Below are 20,391 nucleotides of genomic sequence, written 5' to 3'. Positions count from 1 at the left end.
CAGAGGCTTGGTGTCTTCTATCTGCACTCCGATACATTGCTCAATTAAACTCAATTGTCCCCATAACTTAATATAAAGGGAAACTGAGATCATCTGTTTTTTGTCGGCCCCGTTGGCAACTAGCAGATAACTGGACTCGTCAGCAGGACGGTTAGTTATTTATCATCATATGTGTGTCAGTGTGCTCTTCAGTTTATCTTTGACAATCTTTGAGGATCCTGTGACTCCTTTAAGCGTGAATGACAGTTTAAGAAAAAAATGCACGGTATGAAATTAGCATTTGTTTGACAGAATGAAACTTGATTACATTTTTATTTCTGGCCATCTGCATTCAGCTGACTGTGTTTCTGAAATGGATTTTTCACACACAGGCATATTTGCTTTCAATAATCATTTCAATGAAAATTTATTAAGACTGTGGACATAGTTGCAAAATATTTTTGAAAGAAAGGAGCTCAGGCATAACTAAGTGTTATTCTCCTTGAAAATTTCCCCCTCCTTGTTTAACAATTAGCCCTGTATTAGTAATATAACACGCCACTCTAAAAACAGATTATTTTATTGCCAATGCTTCACAGTTAAATCAGTCAAATATGGCAATTAAAATATAGTAGAACATTAAATCTAAACAACACGTTTGTATGAATGTAGCCTCACTAGGACGTTATAAATGTATTTATAAATCAAGCTATTTTCTATCTCAAGAAAGATAACAGTGAAAGAAAAGGTGTTAAAAACAGCTTTGAAGAGGCAGTTTTAAAGGGTTACTTTGAGAAATCAGTGGAGAAATCTAAAAGCCTCAGACAAACATTGTTAATGTTATCAGACTGCAAAAGATTAAACATACATCTCTAAAGGGTTTAGACTACTATAATCCATAGTCAAAGGAGGAAATTTAAGCTTCATTTTAGTTTTCCCAGCTCAGGCTGACCAACAAAGATCACTCCAAGAAGAAGTCCTTATTGCCGATGAGATAACAGGGAAATCTGAGCTACCTTATTTGCAACTCTCCCTTTCTCTCAAAGCATTAACATCAGTCCAACATCAGGATTTCACTAAACCACAATGATCCACAGACAGGACCAGAAGGACAAAGCCAAAGCTCTTCTAAATGAATTTTGATCCTCATTTCATATTGATGGAACACAGGTAAAAAGCCGGAGAGCTTTTGGTGAGCTGTTAAAAATCTCACTCAACCTTTCTACGAGATACAGTGGTATCATGTTTTATGCTTGTTTTGTTGCTTCTGGACCACAAAGGTTATCATTATTTATTGGAGAATTTCCAATAAAAGATGCACAGGTCATTTCATTTATTTCCAGAGAAGAATTAGAGAGGCACATTGTTTTGAAAAACCTGACACCAATCCAATATAATGGGGCACAGCGACAAGACTCTAAGTATTTGCATCAGAACAAAAAAAAAGATCCAAACCTAAAGCAAGGATAAGAGCACATGACAAAAACATGCAAACAACATGGTCCACAAACCACAGATGTCATATGAAACGAGTCTTGTGAGCTGCTGTCCAAGAGCACCAAAGAAACAAACAAACAAACATACAATATCTGTAACATTTCTTATTGATTTGTCATCAACGACAATTTTAACCTAAAAAAAAAACTCTGTTAATGTGCTCTTCTATTACTGACTGAAATGTATCATGAAGGTCCTGGTTACGCTATGAAGATGAAGATGATAAAGTGATTTATTCACACTTCCTATGATATTCTTTTACTTTGGGCTTTACTTGTTTCTAGATCTTGAAGGTGCTTCTGAGGTCAATTTGGGAGCTAACTTTGGATTCATCCAACACGAAAAAGTAATAGTGGGGTCGATCATCAACACTGGCCCATAGGTTTCTAAGTTATTTCCCTGTGTAACACCTCTATCATAATATATATATATATATATATATATATATATATATATATATATATATATATATATATATATATATATATATATATATATATATATATAACTGTTCAGATTCGCCATTTAAATCTTTTACTGTGATGTTGATAAATTTACTTCTGTAGCAATACACACACATTTCAGCTTTCTTTTGAGACCAAGATTATATTTACAGCCCTAGTAGCTGCGATAGGCTTTTTTTATATTGGGTGTGTCATGTCAGACAGCAGGCTCTAAAATAGGCCTTGTCAACAAGAAGGTAAGTCCTAAACTTACTGCAGCACTTGACAAAAAAAAAAAAAAAAGATGACATTTTTGGTCATAGTTATATCTATTGTCTTCTTCTTACTTTCTTTTTGTTGCTCATTTACCTTTTGAAAAAAAGGCATTGTATATGTGAAATCCTGCAAAGGCAACTGCATCTATCCTACTATTCTGTGGTCATTCTTCTCCCATTTCTCAATTTGCAGTGTAAACAGAGCTTGCTTTAGTATTTAGCCTTTATATGTCCTTTAGTCACGTAATGGCAAAATCAACCATTAAAGTCCAGGTATAACCATTCTGATGTGTTGATGTTTTCAATAAGCAATAGAGAACTTTCTCTTAAAGTGCTACACAAACAGAAAGCTTCTAATAAAAGGTTGGTAAAAATTGCATATGGTTGTTACACACACACACGCACACAAACTACCTAGGCTGAGCAGTTTCTACATTTGTGTATGCATGTGTGCCTTTGCTTGTGTGACAGATGAGGCTGTTGGTGATGAGAAACCCCAAGGCGCCAGACGACAGCAACCTCCTCCATCTTCACTGATTGGCCCCAGCCTAATTAAGCTGGGGCCTTCCTCCCCCATCCTCTTCCTCCATCACTGGTTTGTCACATGACACATTTTAGTCCATGAGCTTGAGAATATCTGTGTATGTAGTTCCTACATCTTATGTGGGTTCAAATGGGAAGTGTGTGACACTTAAAGGAAAAGGAATACATCTGTCTGTGTGTGGATTAAACAGAGTAGGGTGGGTGTGTAAATGTGTTTATATGCCAAGCTATAAAGAGACTACTCAAGTCTCGGAGCCAACTTAGAACCGAATATAGTTTATCTGATGTTCTACTGAGATGCCTCTTCAGCTAATTGACTGGGTGCAAAATGCTGTTTTTCCCCTTGGAGGAGACATTTACTGCAGGTAAAAGAAATAAGCATGCAAGTTTTAAAAATAGAGAATGTATAAACAATGTCAAAGATTGGAAAAAGAAAATGCACAAAAGTACTTTAGTCTTCAGATGTGTTTCCATAACACGTTTTTGTGGAATAAAAGTAATATTGCATTATTTAGGGGATTTCTACTTGATGAGGAGAATTGGCCATGCCTTTTCCAAGCCTTTCTCCCTCATTTCCTTTTCCAATTCATTGTAAACCTCTCAAATTCACTGTTGTTTGCTCCACACCACCTTTACCGGAAGTGAACTGGTCACATGACACCTTACGTCACGACCGAGGACACGTAAATGTGAAAAAAGTGTTTCCATTACACTTTTGCAATAAACTTCTGTATCAAAACATCTGAAAAACCGCGTCAATATTTGACAGATTTTTTCAAAATGAAGGCGTTTCCATTTGCCATTTTTATTGCAACATGTAGTTTTTGTGTAATTCTAGTGGTAATGGAAACGCAGCCACTGTCAGCACCATGGCCATGTCACTAGCCATGCCTACTTGAATAAAGCCGTCAGGGTCATGCAACTCAATCTGATGAGTAAAGACTGAAACACTCTCCTGGCCTTCTTCTCGCCTTTGTGTGGGCGGGGGTCACATTGGCATGATCACTCTTCTCTGAACACGTTCCACTCTGTATGTTCTGCATGTGACACAGTCACTGAGTCGTCTGCAGGTTTATTTACTAACAGCAGCTAGTTTTCTTTCTGTGTGTCTGATTTAGCTTGTGAGTTCTAGGCTCTCCTGACAGTGGATGCATCCTCCCACAGGGGGAACATGACTCTAATGTGTATAGGTGTATGGATATGTTTGTATATATGTGGGTGTGTATGTGTGCTTATGTACATGTATGTAAGTTGTTCTTTTTCTCATTCTTTCTTTTTCTCTCTTTCTCTGCCTCTTTCTCTCTAAATGTACATGTTTTTCTGTTTTCTCTTCTTCTCGATTCTCTTTCTGTCCCTCTTCCTCTCTTTTCTTCCTCTCCCTGGTCCGGGCCAGCTATACAAATTTTGTACAAACAATTATGTAAAATAAATAGAAAAATAAAATAAGAATCCAGAATATCAAGGGGAGTGTTGTAACTATAATGCTTCCCTTGGCAAAGTAAATTTGCCAGCAGAACACAGCCATCAGAAAATCATTCTGCCTGCTTAAATGCTGGACAAGATTAAAAAAAAACGGAAAAAAAAAAAAGACTGAAACACTTATGCGGTTTGAAAGCTTCAATCAAATAGGTGAATTCATTTAATGGCTCACATAATAATAATAATAATAATAATCAAGAAAGAATCAAGTAAGATGCCAAAACAGACAAATAGAGCAGAAAGCAACACATGAAACAACTTTCTCAAACAGAAGCTGAAGCAAATTTACCCAGAGAAGAGTGTGACACAGTGATATACGTACAGTGGACTGTGTAGAGCAGCAGAAGATGTCAACAGGAGTGTAAAATCATGCGGGGGTGTTCACTGCACAGTGTGCTGCATTCTTTTTACATGAGGGTTATACAGTATATGTTACAGGCGGTTGCACACCATATTCTCATGGTTTCCTCACTCGTGCGTTTTAATGAGTCTGTCCATTGTGTGAAATGAATGAGTATTTGTTTGGAGTGCCAGCTAAACACAAACAGAAGAATGGATTTTTTTTTTTTTTCACATTTTTTGTCAGTTCCTGTGTGAAAAAAACCTGCTCTGATGAGAAGACAAAGCCAGGTTAGACTGTTTCTATGGCAACAGTTGCATGCTGATCAGCTTTTTGCAGAATATTTCATCTTTGACAAATGAGAACACACTCACAGGTACACATTGACATATTAAAGAAAATCCCTCTGATAAATGATAAGAATACCAATCAAAGATCAGAAATAAGAGTTGAAATTACTGATGAAACAAATATTTGTATATAGTCTGAAAGTTAATGGGAGTCTTTTCAGATTGGTGGTTTAAGTGTGCCAGTGAGACAGAGGGAGTAGGGATGGTAGAACAGATGATGCCTGGAGGCCTCGTGGCTTAGAAAAGACTACCTCAGTTGGAGAAATCAACTCACTACAGAGGATTGTCAGGTGAGGCAGCCATTTTGAGACAGATATAAAACTACTACGATATAAAACTATTATTTAAGGTGATAAACTGCCATCAGGATCATCTCTTCGCTGTTCTATGTCTTAACTTGGGAAAAAAGTGAAAAAGCTGGAGTTAAAATCAACAACATGTGTCACATTACTAGCCAACTTGCTAGTGTCACATTACTAGCCAATCCATTTGTGACTTAAGGTCACAAATGGATTGGCTTCAAACCTTAAGCTTAAATCTAAAGGACTTATGACTTTACACGAAACTGAACCTTTTCATTTGGGAAAAACAGGTCAAAAACAACATGCAAGCATAGACACTAAAAAGAGGTCAGAAATGTTTTACAGCCAAGACAGTATCAGTGGTTGTGCACTCAAAGTCTCCTCTAATTGAAATAATGACTGTGACTTAAATAAGTGCATCGCTTTAAAGGGGTATTTCGCTTTTTATCATGGTTCACATCAGCAACTAGATATCAGCAAACTGGCCATTTAGAATGCCTTATTTATTCAAAGAAACCTAAGAGAAAAGTATTATAGGAAGGGAGGGAAGGAAGAAACCAGAGAAAAGAACAGAGGAAGAGTTTAGACAAGTGACATCACTGGACTGACTTTTGCCTCCTGGAGAGAGCTCAGAGTAAGATGCAAGTTGAATGCCGTTTTAGCTCTTGTTCGAGTGTGACTGAGAGAGAAGATTTGCCAAAGTTTGGCTTAATGCAAAGAAAATTATGGAGGAAAAAAAGTCCTGCTGTTAATCAGCTACGAGTCAACAGTCCTCTAGTCTAACTCCAAATGATCAAGTACCAGGGGGGCCAAGCTCCAGACCTCAACCGCCACAATTCTGCAGGTTTTCCATGCGTCACTGTTCCAACACACCTGACTCCAACCAATCACTTGTTGTACTGACCTTTATTGGCTGTTGGATCCATTTAATGGAAGTCAGGTGTGTTAGGAAAGGGATACAATGAAAAGGGCAGCGGCCCTCGAGCACCAACTTCAAGCACCGCTGATCAAGTAGAACAAAGTAAAAATGTATTTAAAGCCTGAAAAAGCTTTGTATTACCTTTTACAAATATTTTTTTGGTATAGGGAAGATTTGAAGTTATCTTTAAAAGAAAAAGAATTTAGGAAAATAACCAAAAGTCAAAGTCACACATTTAAAGAGGTAGTAAAATGTGTTCTCAAAAAGTTGAAGTCCATCCATCCATTTTCTTCTGCTTATATGAGTCTCCTCAGATCCAAACTTTCCAGCTCCTCCTTGGGGACCCTGAAGTATTCACACACCAGAAGAGTTATATCATCCCTCCACTGAGTACTGGGTCTGTCCCATGGTCTCCTCCCAGTAGAAAAAATCTCCAGTGAGAGGTAATCTGGAGACATCCTAATCAGATGCCCAAACCATCTCAGTGGACTCCTTTCGATACGGAGGAACAGAAGCTCCAAGCTCCCTCAAGAGGTATAAGCCCTTCATCCTTTCTCTCAGGCTGAGCCCAGCCACCTCCAGAAGGAAGCTCATTTGTATCTTGTTTTATTTTAAGTGACTTCTCAAAAAGAAAAGCAGAAGAAGAGAGGGAGGACTTCCTCTAACATTAACAAAAGTTAGAAAGTCAATGCACTTCCAAATCACTTGGAATATATATATATATATATTTTTTTTTTTTTTTTTTTAAATGTAGTGCTAAATAAGACAGATTATATTAAAGTATTTCTTGTTTCACTACAAAGTACAAACTACAAAGTAGTGTAGTGTAATATGTTTTTCACAGCCCCCAAAACTGCTCAACATGCATGCATTTGATAAGTTCTTTTTCAATATGTCAAACTCAATAAAATAGCTGGAGAGACATTGAAAAAAAGGAACTTATAATGATACTGTGTAACTTTTGGACACTAGGAACACTAAACATGTAACTCCCCACAGACCACACAACACTAATTTAAAAAGTCAAGCACTCGAGGTCAAATGATCCTAAGGGAGACGTTACAATGTCTGGTTTCTGAAGAAAGCAGTTACCTCTGAGCACCAACATACATCAAGCATTGTATATTGACCCATGAAACCGTCCATTATTACTCACATTGTGCTGATGTTACACAGTATTTAAAGGAGGCTTAATCATCAATGTGACTTATATTCTGTAAGTCAAAGCTAACAACTTCAACAGTTTGTTCAAATTTACCAGTCGGTTGCTTTGTTACTCTAACATGCAGGCTGGATTTATCCAAGATGATCACAGTTTTATTTTATCTCTCAGAACCAATTGGATATGTAGATGCAAGGACTTGTCTGACTGGCAATATTCTTTCTGTCACTACACCAATCCAACCAGTATAGCAAATATTGACCAATCCCCCTCTTCATTTACTGGTGTTTATGACCTCGTCTGCAGGCTTTCATTAGTTGTGTTTGATGGGAGAGCTCTGCACCAGATGGAGAGTAAATTAAGTACCAATTGCAAAACCTTTACCATCTGGAGAAATGGTTCATCTATTGTGGCAGCCTTATGCTGCAGAAAGAGGTAATAAAATACAACCTCATTTAACAGTTTTATAACAACTTTTCTCTTTAAAAAAATAGCATGTATTTATAAAATTTAAAACAAGAATGAATAAATAATATTATTTTATCATATATTTTTTAAAAATTCGGCCTTCCAGACACATACAAGCTGACATTTCACTCAATGAATAGTCGAAGCTGGTAAAAATTGTCCATTAATGTCTTTGAAGGGATGGTCAAATATCAACCAATTTACATAATTTAGTGCATCCCAACTGAAAGTGAACCTGAATTTTATCTAAACTGATGCTCTGTTAAACTGTTTTTGTATGAACACCCCCCGACCCCCCCATCCCTAATTTAGAATTTATTCAAAGCCATTATTTATCTGCCAATTCTCAAAGGGGCCCCATTATTGCACCACAGTTGGTTGCTAGGCGACCAGTGATGCAACTGCAAATCATCTATGCAAGGTTAAGGGGAGAGGATGACGTCATTGGAACACATGCAGAAATATAAAAGAGTGAGTTGTGCACAAAGCGTTTGAAGAACATTTAAGCCATTTATATCCACAAGCACACACACTTTCAGACTCCCACACTCCTCTCTTCCTCCCTCTCCCTCTCCATCTTTACACATACACACATCAGTTTTGAAGCAGGTGTGTGAGTTGGTTGAATGCCAGGGCTGGTACTGGATTTCCAAGTGGACACAAGTCATCATCACAAGTCTGTCTAATCCCTCTGTGTGGGCTCAAACAGCCTAAGGCACAAGAGGTGAGATGCACATGGAAAAAATGTCTCTGTGGCAACCATAATGCTTCACATTGGACTAACAGCAAATTAGTACCTGCAGCAAAAGCAAAATGTACAAAATGGATTTGACTTTCACTGGACTGTGGAGCTTCTAGTGTTAATGCATCATGTCAAACTGCCGTCGTTGTTATTGCACAATATCAGTTGTTTCAAAAGCTTAAGAGGAAATGTAGAAGTGGAGGGACGGTTGGAGGAAGTGATCAGTTTCAGTAAACAGCCCCAAAATAGTAGCAGCGAACCAAATAAATACAAACAAAAAACAATAACACTTAATACAATGCCACCTTCTTCCCTGGTTTTGAAAACACAGGTGCACCACTGGACCGTGTTTTTAGTCCAATCCAGCACCCCATGTTCATGTTCACAGCTTCAACTCTACCTTCACCTTCATTTTTGTTGATGACATGAAGTTACCCATTGACAAAAAGTACTTCCTGTTCTTAGTACAGTGTCAGAGAAACCCACCCAGCTCTCCAGCCTTTGGAGTAATATGGTAAGCTGTATCAAATGCAGCACTAAGGTCCCGTAAAACAAAGACATACATTTTTCCATTGTCTGGATGCAAACATATGCCATTAATGACTTTGCTCGGAGCAGTCTCAGTGCTATGATGCCATCTAAAACCTGAATAGAAGACGTCATAGCTTTGTTCACCGTCTAAAAATAATTTAGACGGTGAAAAATGGCTTTTTCGTTGATCTTATTAAAAAATGGAAGATCTGATATTTGTCTAGATTCTTGTTTTTAAGCAGAGGCTTGATTAATGCCGTCTTCAGCAGAAGACGCCTGAAATTAAAGACAATTTTACAATCTGTAACAGATCTGGCTCCAGGGTGTCTGAGACTTTTTGGGAAAAAACCTGTGGGCAGAATGTCCAAACAGCATGAGGAAGAGTTCAACTTTATCCTCCAGATCTTTGTTGTTCATTGGAAAAAAATGTGTCACGATGGATATGCTGGTTTTCAGTAGACACAGTAAATTACATGAAACTGCAGATAAGATCAATCGTAGGTGTGGAGGGTTGGTTCCTTGTCTTGACAGATCAGTTTCAGGAAACAGCCCTGAAATAACAGCAGCGAGACAAAAAACAATAGAATTACACTGGAACTGGAACACCTAATAAACAGAGCCTAAAATTGATGGGTTTTTTTCTCTGGATTTCAAAACACATGTGCACCACAGGGCTGTGTTTTTAGTCCCATCCAGTACTCCATGTTCACAGCACTAACAAACTCTATTTCTACATTCACCTTCAAATTTGTCAATGACTTCTGAGGAAGTTTGACATGAATTCCAGCATCCTCACAAGGTGAGGTCCTACAAGTGTGTTCCTCTGCCTCCTGTGGTCATGGTGTCACAATATCCTTGTGCTCATGGAGGTGCTTTTTTTGTACAACTCTGTCCATAAGGCATAGGTCAATTGGTTAATTATGATAAGTAAATTACAAGTAGTAAGTTGTATTATTGAAGCTGTTATCAATCGCTCTGCGTCAGGTTGCATGTATGCACTCATTGCTCTCAGCTGTGTGCTGCACAGTCAAAGTGGATGGAAGCTGCACAAATAATACGAAGTTTTTCAATTTTGGAAAATAAAAACATCTTCCTATTTCATTTCCTATATTTCTGTAAATTTGCAATATATTCTGAGTTAAGAAGGTATTTTACATTCTATTCTACTGCTGATCAGACAACTTAACTTACATATGACAAAGAAAATGGAAATGGAAACGGAAATGGAAATGTAATGGACTCTAAACCTATCAAGGGAGTACCCTGTCTCTCTCATGCTGTTTGCTGGGATAGGCTCCAGCTCCCCCACAACCCTGAATTGGGTTAAGAAGTATAGCAAGTAAATGAATGTAAAATAAACAGAAGAGATTTGACATACAAGTCTGCTATGCAGAGGTTAGTGTCCAAAGTATTCACCCACCTGTCTTATTAGACTGTGGGAATCATACAAAACTCTGTACATAACCCAAAAATAAAAAATACACAGAATGAACTAAAAGGTTACATCCATCAACCATATGCTTCATGTGTCAGGAAAGAAAAAAGGATATGGTCATTCATACAGTAATACATAATTAACCGCCCACGCTAATGTAAGTTATGTAGCATTTCATCATACTGGGTGTTGTGGATGAGTGACTTCAAACACAGTCATGAAGCTGTCAGACGAGCTCAGTCTGGACACAAACCAGTTAGTCTAATCAACCATGTTTGGGGTTTTTAAACATGTTGCCCACTGAGAACTGGATTGCAAATCTGGCAAATGTGTGTGATTCAGTGTGAACAGCAGGAAAGTCTCATACAGGGAACATCAGCATTCAAGGTCAGCTAATATATACAGATCTCATACAAAACAATCTGCATCTTTCTCAAGAGCCCACTCATTTGCCAAAACCACAAATATAAGCAAACACACACATATATATGTATATATATATATATAAATACTTAAACAACATAATGTAACTCCAAGTCAACCACACTTCTGTGAAATCGTCCACTTAGGAAGCAACACTGATTAACAATCAGTTTCACAAAATTATTGTGATGCGCAAATGGAAAAGACAACAGATGGAAATTATGAGGCTCAATCAGGCTCAGTAGTGTGTGTGGCCTCCGAGTGCCTGTATGACCTCCCTACAACGCCTGAGCATGCTCCTGATGAGGCGGCCAATGTTCTCCTGAGGGATCTCCTCACAGTCCTGGACTAAACCCTCTGCCAACTCCTGGATAGTCTGTGGTGCAACTTGGCATTGGTGGATGGAGCGAGACATGATGTGATGCTTCCTAAGTGGACAGTTCGATTTCACAGAAGTGCGGTTGACTTGGAGTTACATTGTGATGTTTACGTGTTTATATTATTGTTTAGAGCAGTGTATATTCACATTGTATCACAAATTGTAAATTCTGGCATGATGCCACACAAACTTGACTAGAGGGCCCTGACGTATAAAATGGGAGTGATCCCAAACATAGAACCGGGATGGATGTTTATCCTGGCTGCACACACACTTGTCTGCTTGCTAACACAAGCATTTTAACACAAACATACATCCGTTTTTTCCTAAAATAAGAACTAGAGACGTCTCCATTTTTCCTCACTCTGTTTACAAGCAGGCGTAATGTGCAGTAAGAGATCAGATGTTTAACTCTTCTATTTTTGTATCATAAAGCATTGCCTTGTCACATACACCTTGTCTCATATATGTTGCAATCATGTTTTTTCTTATTCTATTAGACAGTAAACTGTTTAATGTGCTAGCAACCTAAATAAAAAAAAGCAGAAAGAGTTTAAATTTAACAGGAATAAAACAAAATAAAATAAAAAAATCAGACTTGTGAATCAAAAGAATATTATCACCTATTTAACCTTACAACTCTTTCTTTAAAACCTTTAAAACTGTCGTCGGCTTTTTTGGGCGTTGTGGGCAGACAGGAAGGTTTTTCACATCAAGTAGTGATAACATCAATGAAAGCTTTCTGGAAAGATGGTATTAAAGATATAAACCTTGTACTCCCTCCAGTTTCTAAAACTGTCTTCATAGTCACAGAACAAACACTGTTGACTTGGACAAACTGGCTCAAACAGGTTTCAACCTGCTCCTAAACCCCATACAGGCGGAAATGTTGAGCTGTTGAGCACTTCCTTGTTACAGAGCTGCACAAAAAATACAGATTGCATTCATTTACAGAAATGTAAATGTGAAAAAAGAAAAGAAATTTTGTTGATTGTTCTCATGTAAACTGAAATCCAAATTTGATGCTTTTATTACATCCCAACTGGATCATTTTAATCTATATATGTTGGTGTTGTTGGTCAGCTTTGTATCTCTCAGCTGAAGTTAGTCCAGAATGCTGTAGCTTGCCTTTTAACATGAAGAAGAAAACACGAAGATATTTATCTTTCCTGAACTTTCTTCCCTTCATTGCCTCCCTACTAGTTTTGGGCTAGATTTTAAAGTTTTATTGTTGACCTATAAGGTGGTGGCAGTTTTATATCTTATTCCTCTGAGTAAGAGAATCACAGAGATTTCTGTTTTTATGAGGAAAAGGATTTGTTACCCCTTGTAGTCTTAGTTTTGATTTTAAAAGAATTTAAATGTAAGTAGTTAGCACATTTTACCAATAAAGACTAAACAGCGGTACTTTTAATGTTAATATGTCTTTTGTATATCAAGTATATAACCTCCTTCTTTGTCTCTGCCTCATGCATATAATGAGCGATTATTCCAGGTCATGCCTCCACCAACAAATATGCATGCTGGTGCCCCTCAAGCTAGTTAATTACGTCTGCAACTATTCTCAACACTAAGTGACAGACATGCATCACTCCTTTCTTTGACAAGGTTTCCATTATTCTGTTTCTCTGCCTTTCCCCTCCACAGTTTAATGGCTTCCGCAGTTTATCCATTAATGCATCAACCAATAAGGCTGCCAGTGTGCTGTGACACTCCACCTCTGGCCATTATGGAATGGCCTGACTCTGTTTCTAACAAAAACTGGGCTTAAGATTTTTCTAACAAAAAGAATTGCAACAGTAAGAACATTTCCTGAGAGCTTCTTTTTTTTTTTTTTTTGTCAAGATTTCAAAGCACACTGACATGACAATGTGCAAAATGTGGTTAGAAAAAGTTCCAGAGTTGTTTATAAGCTGAAAAGCATGAAAGATGTTGCAGCAGGTCAGAAAAATTAACTCTTAAATGAATCTCATGGAGTAATCACTGGTTGCAAATGCAGATAATGTTTCTCAGAGAGTGAACTTTGTGACCTGACCTGGCCAGGAGCAGAATGACATCCCATAATGAAACATTTCCACTCAGCTAAATAAGAAGATGTAGGGATGGGAATAAAATATGAATGAAATATACTAAAGGCACTTAAAAAAATCTAATTTTATGAAGGCTAGAGTGAGAGCAGATTATAAAAAGATGAGTTCACTTACTTGCGGAGGGTGTTTCGGCGTGGACAGGAGGCGTAGACGGGATGAACGAGGGGAAGAAGAAGGATCGCAGAGAACGTTCAGTATGAAGGGGTGAACGCTGCGTGGGCAGATTCTCACAGCTGCCCACACTGCTGTGGATCTTAAGGTTCAAGGGCTTGGTCTTCTTCTTGGCTCTTAAGACAAGAGAGGAAAATAAAAATGATGAGAACATGCGATGAGAAGGGTTTGTACATACAGGTATTTATTAAAAGAACAACCCTTTGGTCAGATATTTCCACATGAAATCATGTGGAAAAGGAAGTACAACACACTGCTTTATTATTTGTTTTTGTTTATTAAAATCCTTTTCTCATCAGAGGTTGTTTCATCTCATTGCAGGACATGGTGAGGACAAGATAATCTTTAATATGACACCATAAATTTAAAGAAGCTCTACTGTGTTTTTCTATGACTGTCGTATGAAATGCTGCATGTTGGGATGTAAGGGATATGACAGCTTTATTTAGCAAACTCTCTGTGTTTCTGCCAGTAGCTCCCATTATTATTCTTTCCGCCTCCACATACTGAGTATGCCACAGCAAAATGCAACAAGTTCACTGCAGCTCTTAAAGGGGTATAAAATTCATGCTGGAAGAAAGCAATAACAACAACAACTGTGCTTGAAAAGTGCATAAACAAAAATATATTAATGTGGTAAAAAGCTATTTTTTTTTCTGCACTGATATAACGCTTGTGCTATTTAATAAGATATGAGAAGCAAATAGAAAAAACAGATTAATTGTAAGCATGGTCATTTTTTATTGTTTATTTTATTTTCCCTGAGGAACAACTTGTACAGCAATGAGCAACACCAAATTCAGGCATAAAATCTTTAAAAAGTATTAAAAAACAACATTTTATATGCTAGCTCTCATAAAAGGAAAAACCCAACGGAGATTGTACTTTCTAAGATCACTAAACAAATAAGTCTGATCCAGATCATCATGCATCGTTGTCATAATGGTAGCAGAGGTGTGGACACAAATGCAAGAGAAGGGAGCCAGAGATGCCGAAGATATTTTTAGTTCAGGAAGCAAATAAAGGCAGAATTCACACAGGGAACAGAACTAAAACAAGGAACTAAACTAAACTAAACTTTTCCTGCTTTAGTTTCCTGATGTCTAGTTTCCTGTTTTAGTTAATTTCCTGGACTCATTAGTTAAGTCATTCCACCTGTGGGAAACCAGAACTAAGATACAAAACAAGGGACCAAGACTAAAATTACAGAACACACAACGTGGCAGTCGTCACCCACAACATCCTGGTGTGCTCCGAAAGCTGCACCCTGGCGTCATAAAAGTAGTGCAGGACAGTCAGAGAATCACCTAGGGACTGATTCCAGCCGGAAAACAACCTGTTCACATTACTGCCATGTCCATCAGGACCCGCATCACAAGATACAGCTTTTATCCGAGTGCCATTAGATAACTCGACTCCTAATGGGATTGTATGCACCTACCAGGAATGCACCAAACGTTGTTTTCACACATTTTCTTATCAATTTTTGCTGTTTTGGTATTAAATGAGTGTATTGTTTGGAATTATTGTAATTATTTTCAGTCAATGTAATTCAGATAAATTCAATTTATTTCAAATAAAATGAACTAATGGATGAATGAAAGCCATGATGGAAGGAAGGAAGGAAGGAAAAGAATACTGCTGGTATGAAAACACAAAACATCTAAAGATTTTCTAAACAGAAGTAATGAGGTGACGTAAAGGTGATGCCTCATAACATCCAATAGATGTCTGGGGTTTCAACCCTGCTTTTGGGCAGAAGCTGGTAAATAACTTGGAAAACATCTTTTTAAATTAGTGTTTCATGAAAGTCCAATAATTACCTCATAATCACAGCCTTCTAGTCAGTTTGCTTCCATTTAGCATACATATAATTTCACAGTGGAGTTAAGATAATCACACTTGTACTGCAAACTCTCTTGGACTTGTCATACCTTTTTTTTTGTCCACTGATATAACGCTTGTGTTATTTAATAAGATATGAGAAGCAAATACACAGACTATAATCCAATCCAATCCAGTTTATTTACAAAGCACCGTTAAAAACAACAAAGTTGACCAAAGTGCTGTACAGAAGAAACAATAAAACATACATATTTACATCATAATGGGGCATCAGCACATTGTTAATAGTAAAACAATCCTTTAAATTAGTCAAACGCCAAAGATATAAAATGAGTCTTCAGACAAGACTTAAAAACAAGAAGCGATTCAGCCTGTCTAATGTACAGGGGCAGCTTATTCCACAACTTGGGACCAATAACAGAAAAAGCTCGGTCACCTCTCAGTTTACGCTTCGTCTTAGGAACCACAAGCAGAAGTTGATCTGTGGACCTCAGAGAGCGTGTAGGGGAATACCTCACCAGCAGGTCTGACAGGTAGCGAGGGGCCAGACCGTTCAGGCATTTAAAAACAAATAAAAGAATCTTAAAATCAATTCTGTAACGGACAGGGAGCCAGTGAAGGGAAGACAAAATTGGTAAAACATGGTCAGACTTTCGAGATCCAGTTAAAAGACGCACTGCAGCGTTCTGCACCAGCTGCAGCCGTGCGAGAGAGGACTGACTGATCCCACAGTACAGGGCGTTACAATAGTCAAGCCGTGTAGTTACAAAAGCATGGATCGAAATTTCAAAATCATGCCTTCAGAGTGAGGACCTTATTTTTGCAAGCTGTCTCAGGTGGAAAAAACTTGCTTTCACCACAGCACTAATTTGTTTGTCCAATTTAAGTTCCTGATCCATTTTCACACCAAGATTGCAGACAGTAGGCTTAACAAACTGTGACAAGGATCCAAGGTTAACTGAGACAGCATCACCAACACTGCTAGGTCCAAGAAGAAGAACCTCTGTTTTTTTATCATTAAAATGCAAAAAATTTATTGACATCCAAATTTTAATTTCATCAGTGCACTTTAAGAGTTCAGTGGCACTGAAGCTTTCTTGACGTTTGAGGGGAATGTAAATTTGGCTATCATCAGCATAAAGATGAAAAGACACACCAAGCCTTCGGAGAATAGACCCCAGCGGCAACAGATACAATGAAAAAAGGAGCGGACCAAGGATTGATCCTTGCGGCACGCCACAATTCAAGGGGGCCGAGGATGAAGCAAAGTCACCCAATCTCACACAAAAACTCCTATCTGCTAAGTAGGAACGGAACCACTCCAAGGCAGTCCCGTGAATGCCCACTGTGTTCTCAAGTCGGCACAGTAGGATTTCATGATCCACTGTGTCGAACGCAGCGGTCAGATCTAACAAAACCAGTGCAACAGTATGACCAGAGTCAGTATACATCAAAATGTCATTAAAGACTTTAAGTAGAGCAGACTCTGTGCTGTGCAAATTTTTAAAACCAGACTGAAAAACTTCAGGGATCTCATGTGCATCCAGAAATGCCTTCAATTGACAAAATACAATTTTCTCTAGTATTTTGGACAGGAATGGAAGCTTAGAAATTGGACGAAAGTTTGAAGGATCATTGTTATCAAGGCCAGACTTTTTTATTAATGGCTGAACAACAGCGTGCTTAAAGCATTTTGGCACCACTCCTTTTACCAAGCTTCCATTCACAAGATGTACAACAAAGGGTGCTATGGTTGGAAACACCTCTTTAAAGAGGCACGGAGGAATGGAATCATCAGGTGAGCCCGCAGGCTTCATTCCACTAACAACATTCTCCAAAATAGAGAGAGTCACAGGCTCCAACTGAGAGAATAAGGCAGTGCATGTGACAGAGTCAGACAGACAGACAGATTGAGGGGAAATAAGAGCCCTTGTGGTTACAACCTTATTCACAAAAAAGTTAAAAAAGTTCTCACACACTTTATGTGAGGCTTCAAGGCTGTCAGATTGGGGGACATTAAGAGAAGCATTCACCAAATTAAAGAGAGCACGTGGGTTGTGCCTGTTAGCAGTAACCATATCAGAAAAATATTTTGACTTGGCTAATTTTACACATTTCTGATATCTGTGCAGACTGGCCTTTAACATTTGAAAAGAACTTTGCAACTTATCCTTTTTCCACCTGTGCTCAGCTCTCCTGCACTCACGTCTCGCAGCGCGAGTGGACTCATTTAACCAAGGCTCAGATTTAGGCTTTGCCCGCCTAGCTTTTAGCGGAGCCACACTGTCCAAAATAGACACAGAGCGAATCAAGACGAATTGCAAACTCATCAACGTCACAATCAGAGCTCAAAAAATCACTAGATAAAATGGACTGGTTAAAGGCAGCGGAGAACTGAGCCGCAGTGGACGAGTTAACGACACGACAGAGGCGCGCAGGAGCGCACAGTTTATCTGCGTTACACAGGAAAGGCACATTAAATAAAATTGGCATATGATCTGAAAACACAGCATCACAAACTTCCAGGTCACATATTGAAAGGCCGTACGACAATACAATATCTAATGTGTGTCCGTGTTCCTGCGTAGGTCCGGAGACAGACTGCACAAGGTTAAAAGTCTCGATATGGTCCAAAAAGTCTTTCGCCATAGGCTTATCAGTGCAGCACACATGAATATTAAAGTCACCAGCAATCAGTATGCGGTCATATTTGGGCAATATCTCTGCTAAGAAGCGTGAAAAATCACTGATAAAGTCTTTATTGTACTTGGGTGGCCTGTAAACAACAGCGCACAACACAGGAGGATCAGCGGCCAGAACAAACGCATTCATTTCAAAGCTCGACGCAGACAGATCACAAATGAACGGTGTACATTTAAATTTGTTCTTAAAAACAGTCGCTACTCCCCCGCCACGACCTGACAATCTTGGCGTAGAAATATAGGAATAGTCGACAGGCAACAGTTCAGAGAAGGCATTTGACTCACCAACGCCGAGCCAAGTTTCAGTTACGCACAGGAAATCCAGCTCATGGCTCACAACAAAATCCTTAATGATAAATGTCTTGTTGGCCAGCGATCTGGCGTTTACCAGGGCTATCCTGGCTGGATAGCCCTGCTAATGTAACACTCTCTATAATGTAACACTGAAGTAATTATGAACTCAATGAACTCTGTGACATAACTTGTGCTCATTAGAAGAGAAACAAAAACACACACTGCAACATTTGTCAATTATCTTAGTGTTGAGTATTCCAGCTGTTTATAATATGCTGTATATAATACATACTATACATATATACATATAATTATGTATGTATGCATGTATTTATTCATTTATCCTTGGACTCAAGGTAACAGCCACAATGAAGTCAGTGTCTGTACCATGAAGCAAGATTAGTGGTTTATCCAGCTGTCTCGGGTATTTACTCATGTTTTTCTGTATTACAAAGACAATGACAGTTTTATTAGAGCAGAACTGTCATTGTCTTGTATGCTGAACAGCTTTGCTCCAGCAAAGGTAAACTTCACAGAATCAGATCGAAGTCTGTGTACCTCCACTCAGACAAATAGAAAATGAAAATTGAGTCATCGTTCCCCCAGGATCCTAAATGCAAGGTGATTGATTTTATGAAAAGTATGTCCTTCGTTGTCCTTCATTAGAACAATAATCCGTGTACTGTTAATTAGCTCTCAGTCAATTATAGATGCAAATTTTCAGTTGCATGGAGCTTTTTAAGCTAATTTAACCAGTTCATTTCTTCCCATATTGTCTGTCTTTTAACTTTCTGGTAATACTTTGTGTGTGATGAATCAAAACAGCATCAATGTTGTCAAGCATCAATGAAAAAATTCTCTTATATTTAATAATTTCACACTTAATGGCCAAATTACTTGAACATCCTTAACAACTTGAACATTTGAAGCTGTAAAGTACATGATGGTGGAGATAAGGCTTGAAAGTACAGAGTAACAATAAAAAGAAAGAAAAGAAAACCAAATCAAATTTCTTCCATTGAGTAAGTGAAGCGGGCTGCATGGTGGCGCAGTGGTTAGCACTGTGGCCTCACAGCAAGAAGGTCGCTGGTTTGATCCTTGGCTGGTTTGGTCAGTGGCCTTTCTGTGTGGAAGTTTGCATGTTCTCCCCGTGTATGCGTGGGTTCTCTCTGGGTACTCCGGCTTCCTCCCACCATCCAAAGACATGCATGATAGGTTAATTGGTCACTCTAAATTGCCCCTAGGAGTAAGCGTGAGTGTGGTTGTTCGTCTCTCTGTGTGTGGCCCTGCGATGGACTGGCGAGCTGTCCAGGGTGTACCCTGCCTGTCGCCCAAAGCCAGCTGGGATAGGCTCCAGCTTCTCCGCGACCCTGAATTGGAATAAGCGGTTCGGAAAATGAATGAATGAATGAGTAAGTGAAGCATTGTACCATATGCGAAGTGTTAATTCCAGCTGCAAATGTGGACTCATTTTACAGCAGAGTTTTCTATATACATAGCATGACACACCTGCAATAGTAAATCTGGACACTGGACACATTTTCATCACAGAAAACAACAAGAGGACATAATCCAAGGAAAAGGAAAGACCAAAAATGACAAAGCAAAAGAGAAGACAAGGGTCAACATCAGACTGACTTTTACTCACTGGAGAGAGCTCAGAGTAGATGTAAGATGCAAGACGAATGGTGAATTAGCTGTCGTTTGGGGGCGTGTCGTTATGTCGTCATCATCACAGCTGCAGCCTCATTCAGTGGGCCTCAGCAGCAGTCAGTCAGTGAGCTGGTAAACCCGTCCCACTGATTTTTATTCATTTCTTTTAAACCCAATAGTGTGGACTTGTTCATTAAGGATGTGCCAAAAAAAAACACAATTCCTCAAGTGTGTTTCATTGGAAGTTTTGTTTCTTTGTTGTTCTTGTTTTTTCTCATTAGGTTAACACTAAGTCATGTAAAGATATTGTGAGGAGGCAAAGAAAAAAAGATTATCCAAGAGAAGACTCATTTGATTAAGATGCTGCCA

At 38.5% G+C, this 20,391-nt stretch overlaps 1 protein-coding gene across 2 annotated transcripts in view; it reads right to left on the bottom strand.

Annotated features, from left to right (window-relative positions):
• Positions 1-20,391, bottom strand: part of ksr2 (kinase suppressor of ras 2) — a gene marked incomplete at both ends in the record, with an annotated part of 131,718 nt that overhangs the window by 31,700 nt on the left and 79,627 nt on the right. For both annotated transcript variants that reach the window (XM_079252066.1, XM_079252067.1), the window contains one exon: positions 13,472-13,644. In XM_079252066.1, the coding sequence (XP_079108192.1) occupies positions 13,472-13,644 (173 nt within the window). The remainder of the gene's footprint in view (positions 1-13,471; positions 13,645-20,391) is intronic.

The sequence above is a fragment of the Telmatherina bonti genome, assembly GCF_933228915.1.
Source record: "Telmatherina bonti genome assembly, chromosome: 13".
NCBI lineage: Eukaryota > Metazoa > Chordata > Actinopteri > Atheriniformes > Telmatherinidae > Telmatherina > Telmatherina bonti.
The sequence above is the reverse complement of the archived record's forward strand: the minus strand, read 5'-3'. Positions and strand labels throughout refer to the sequence as shown.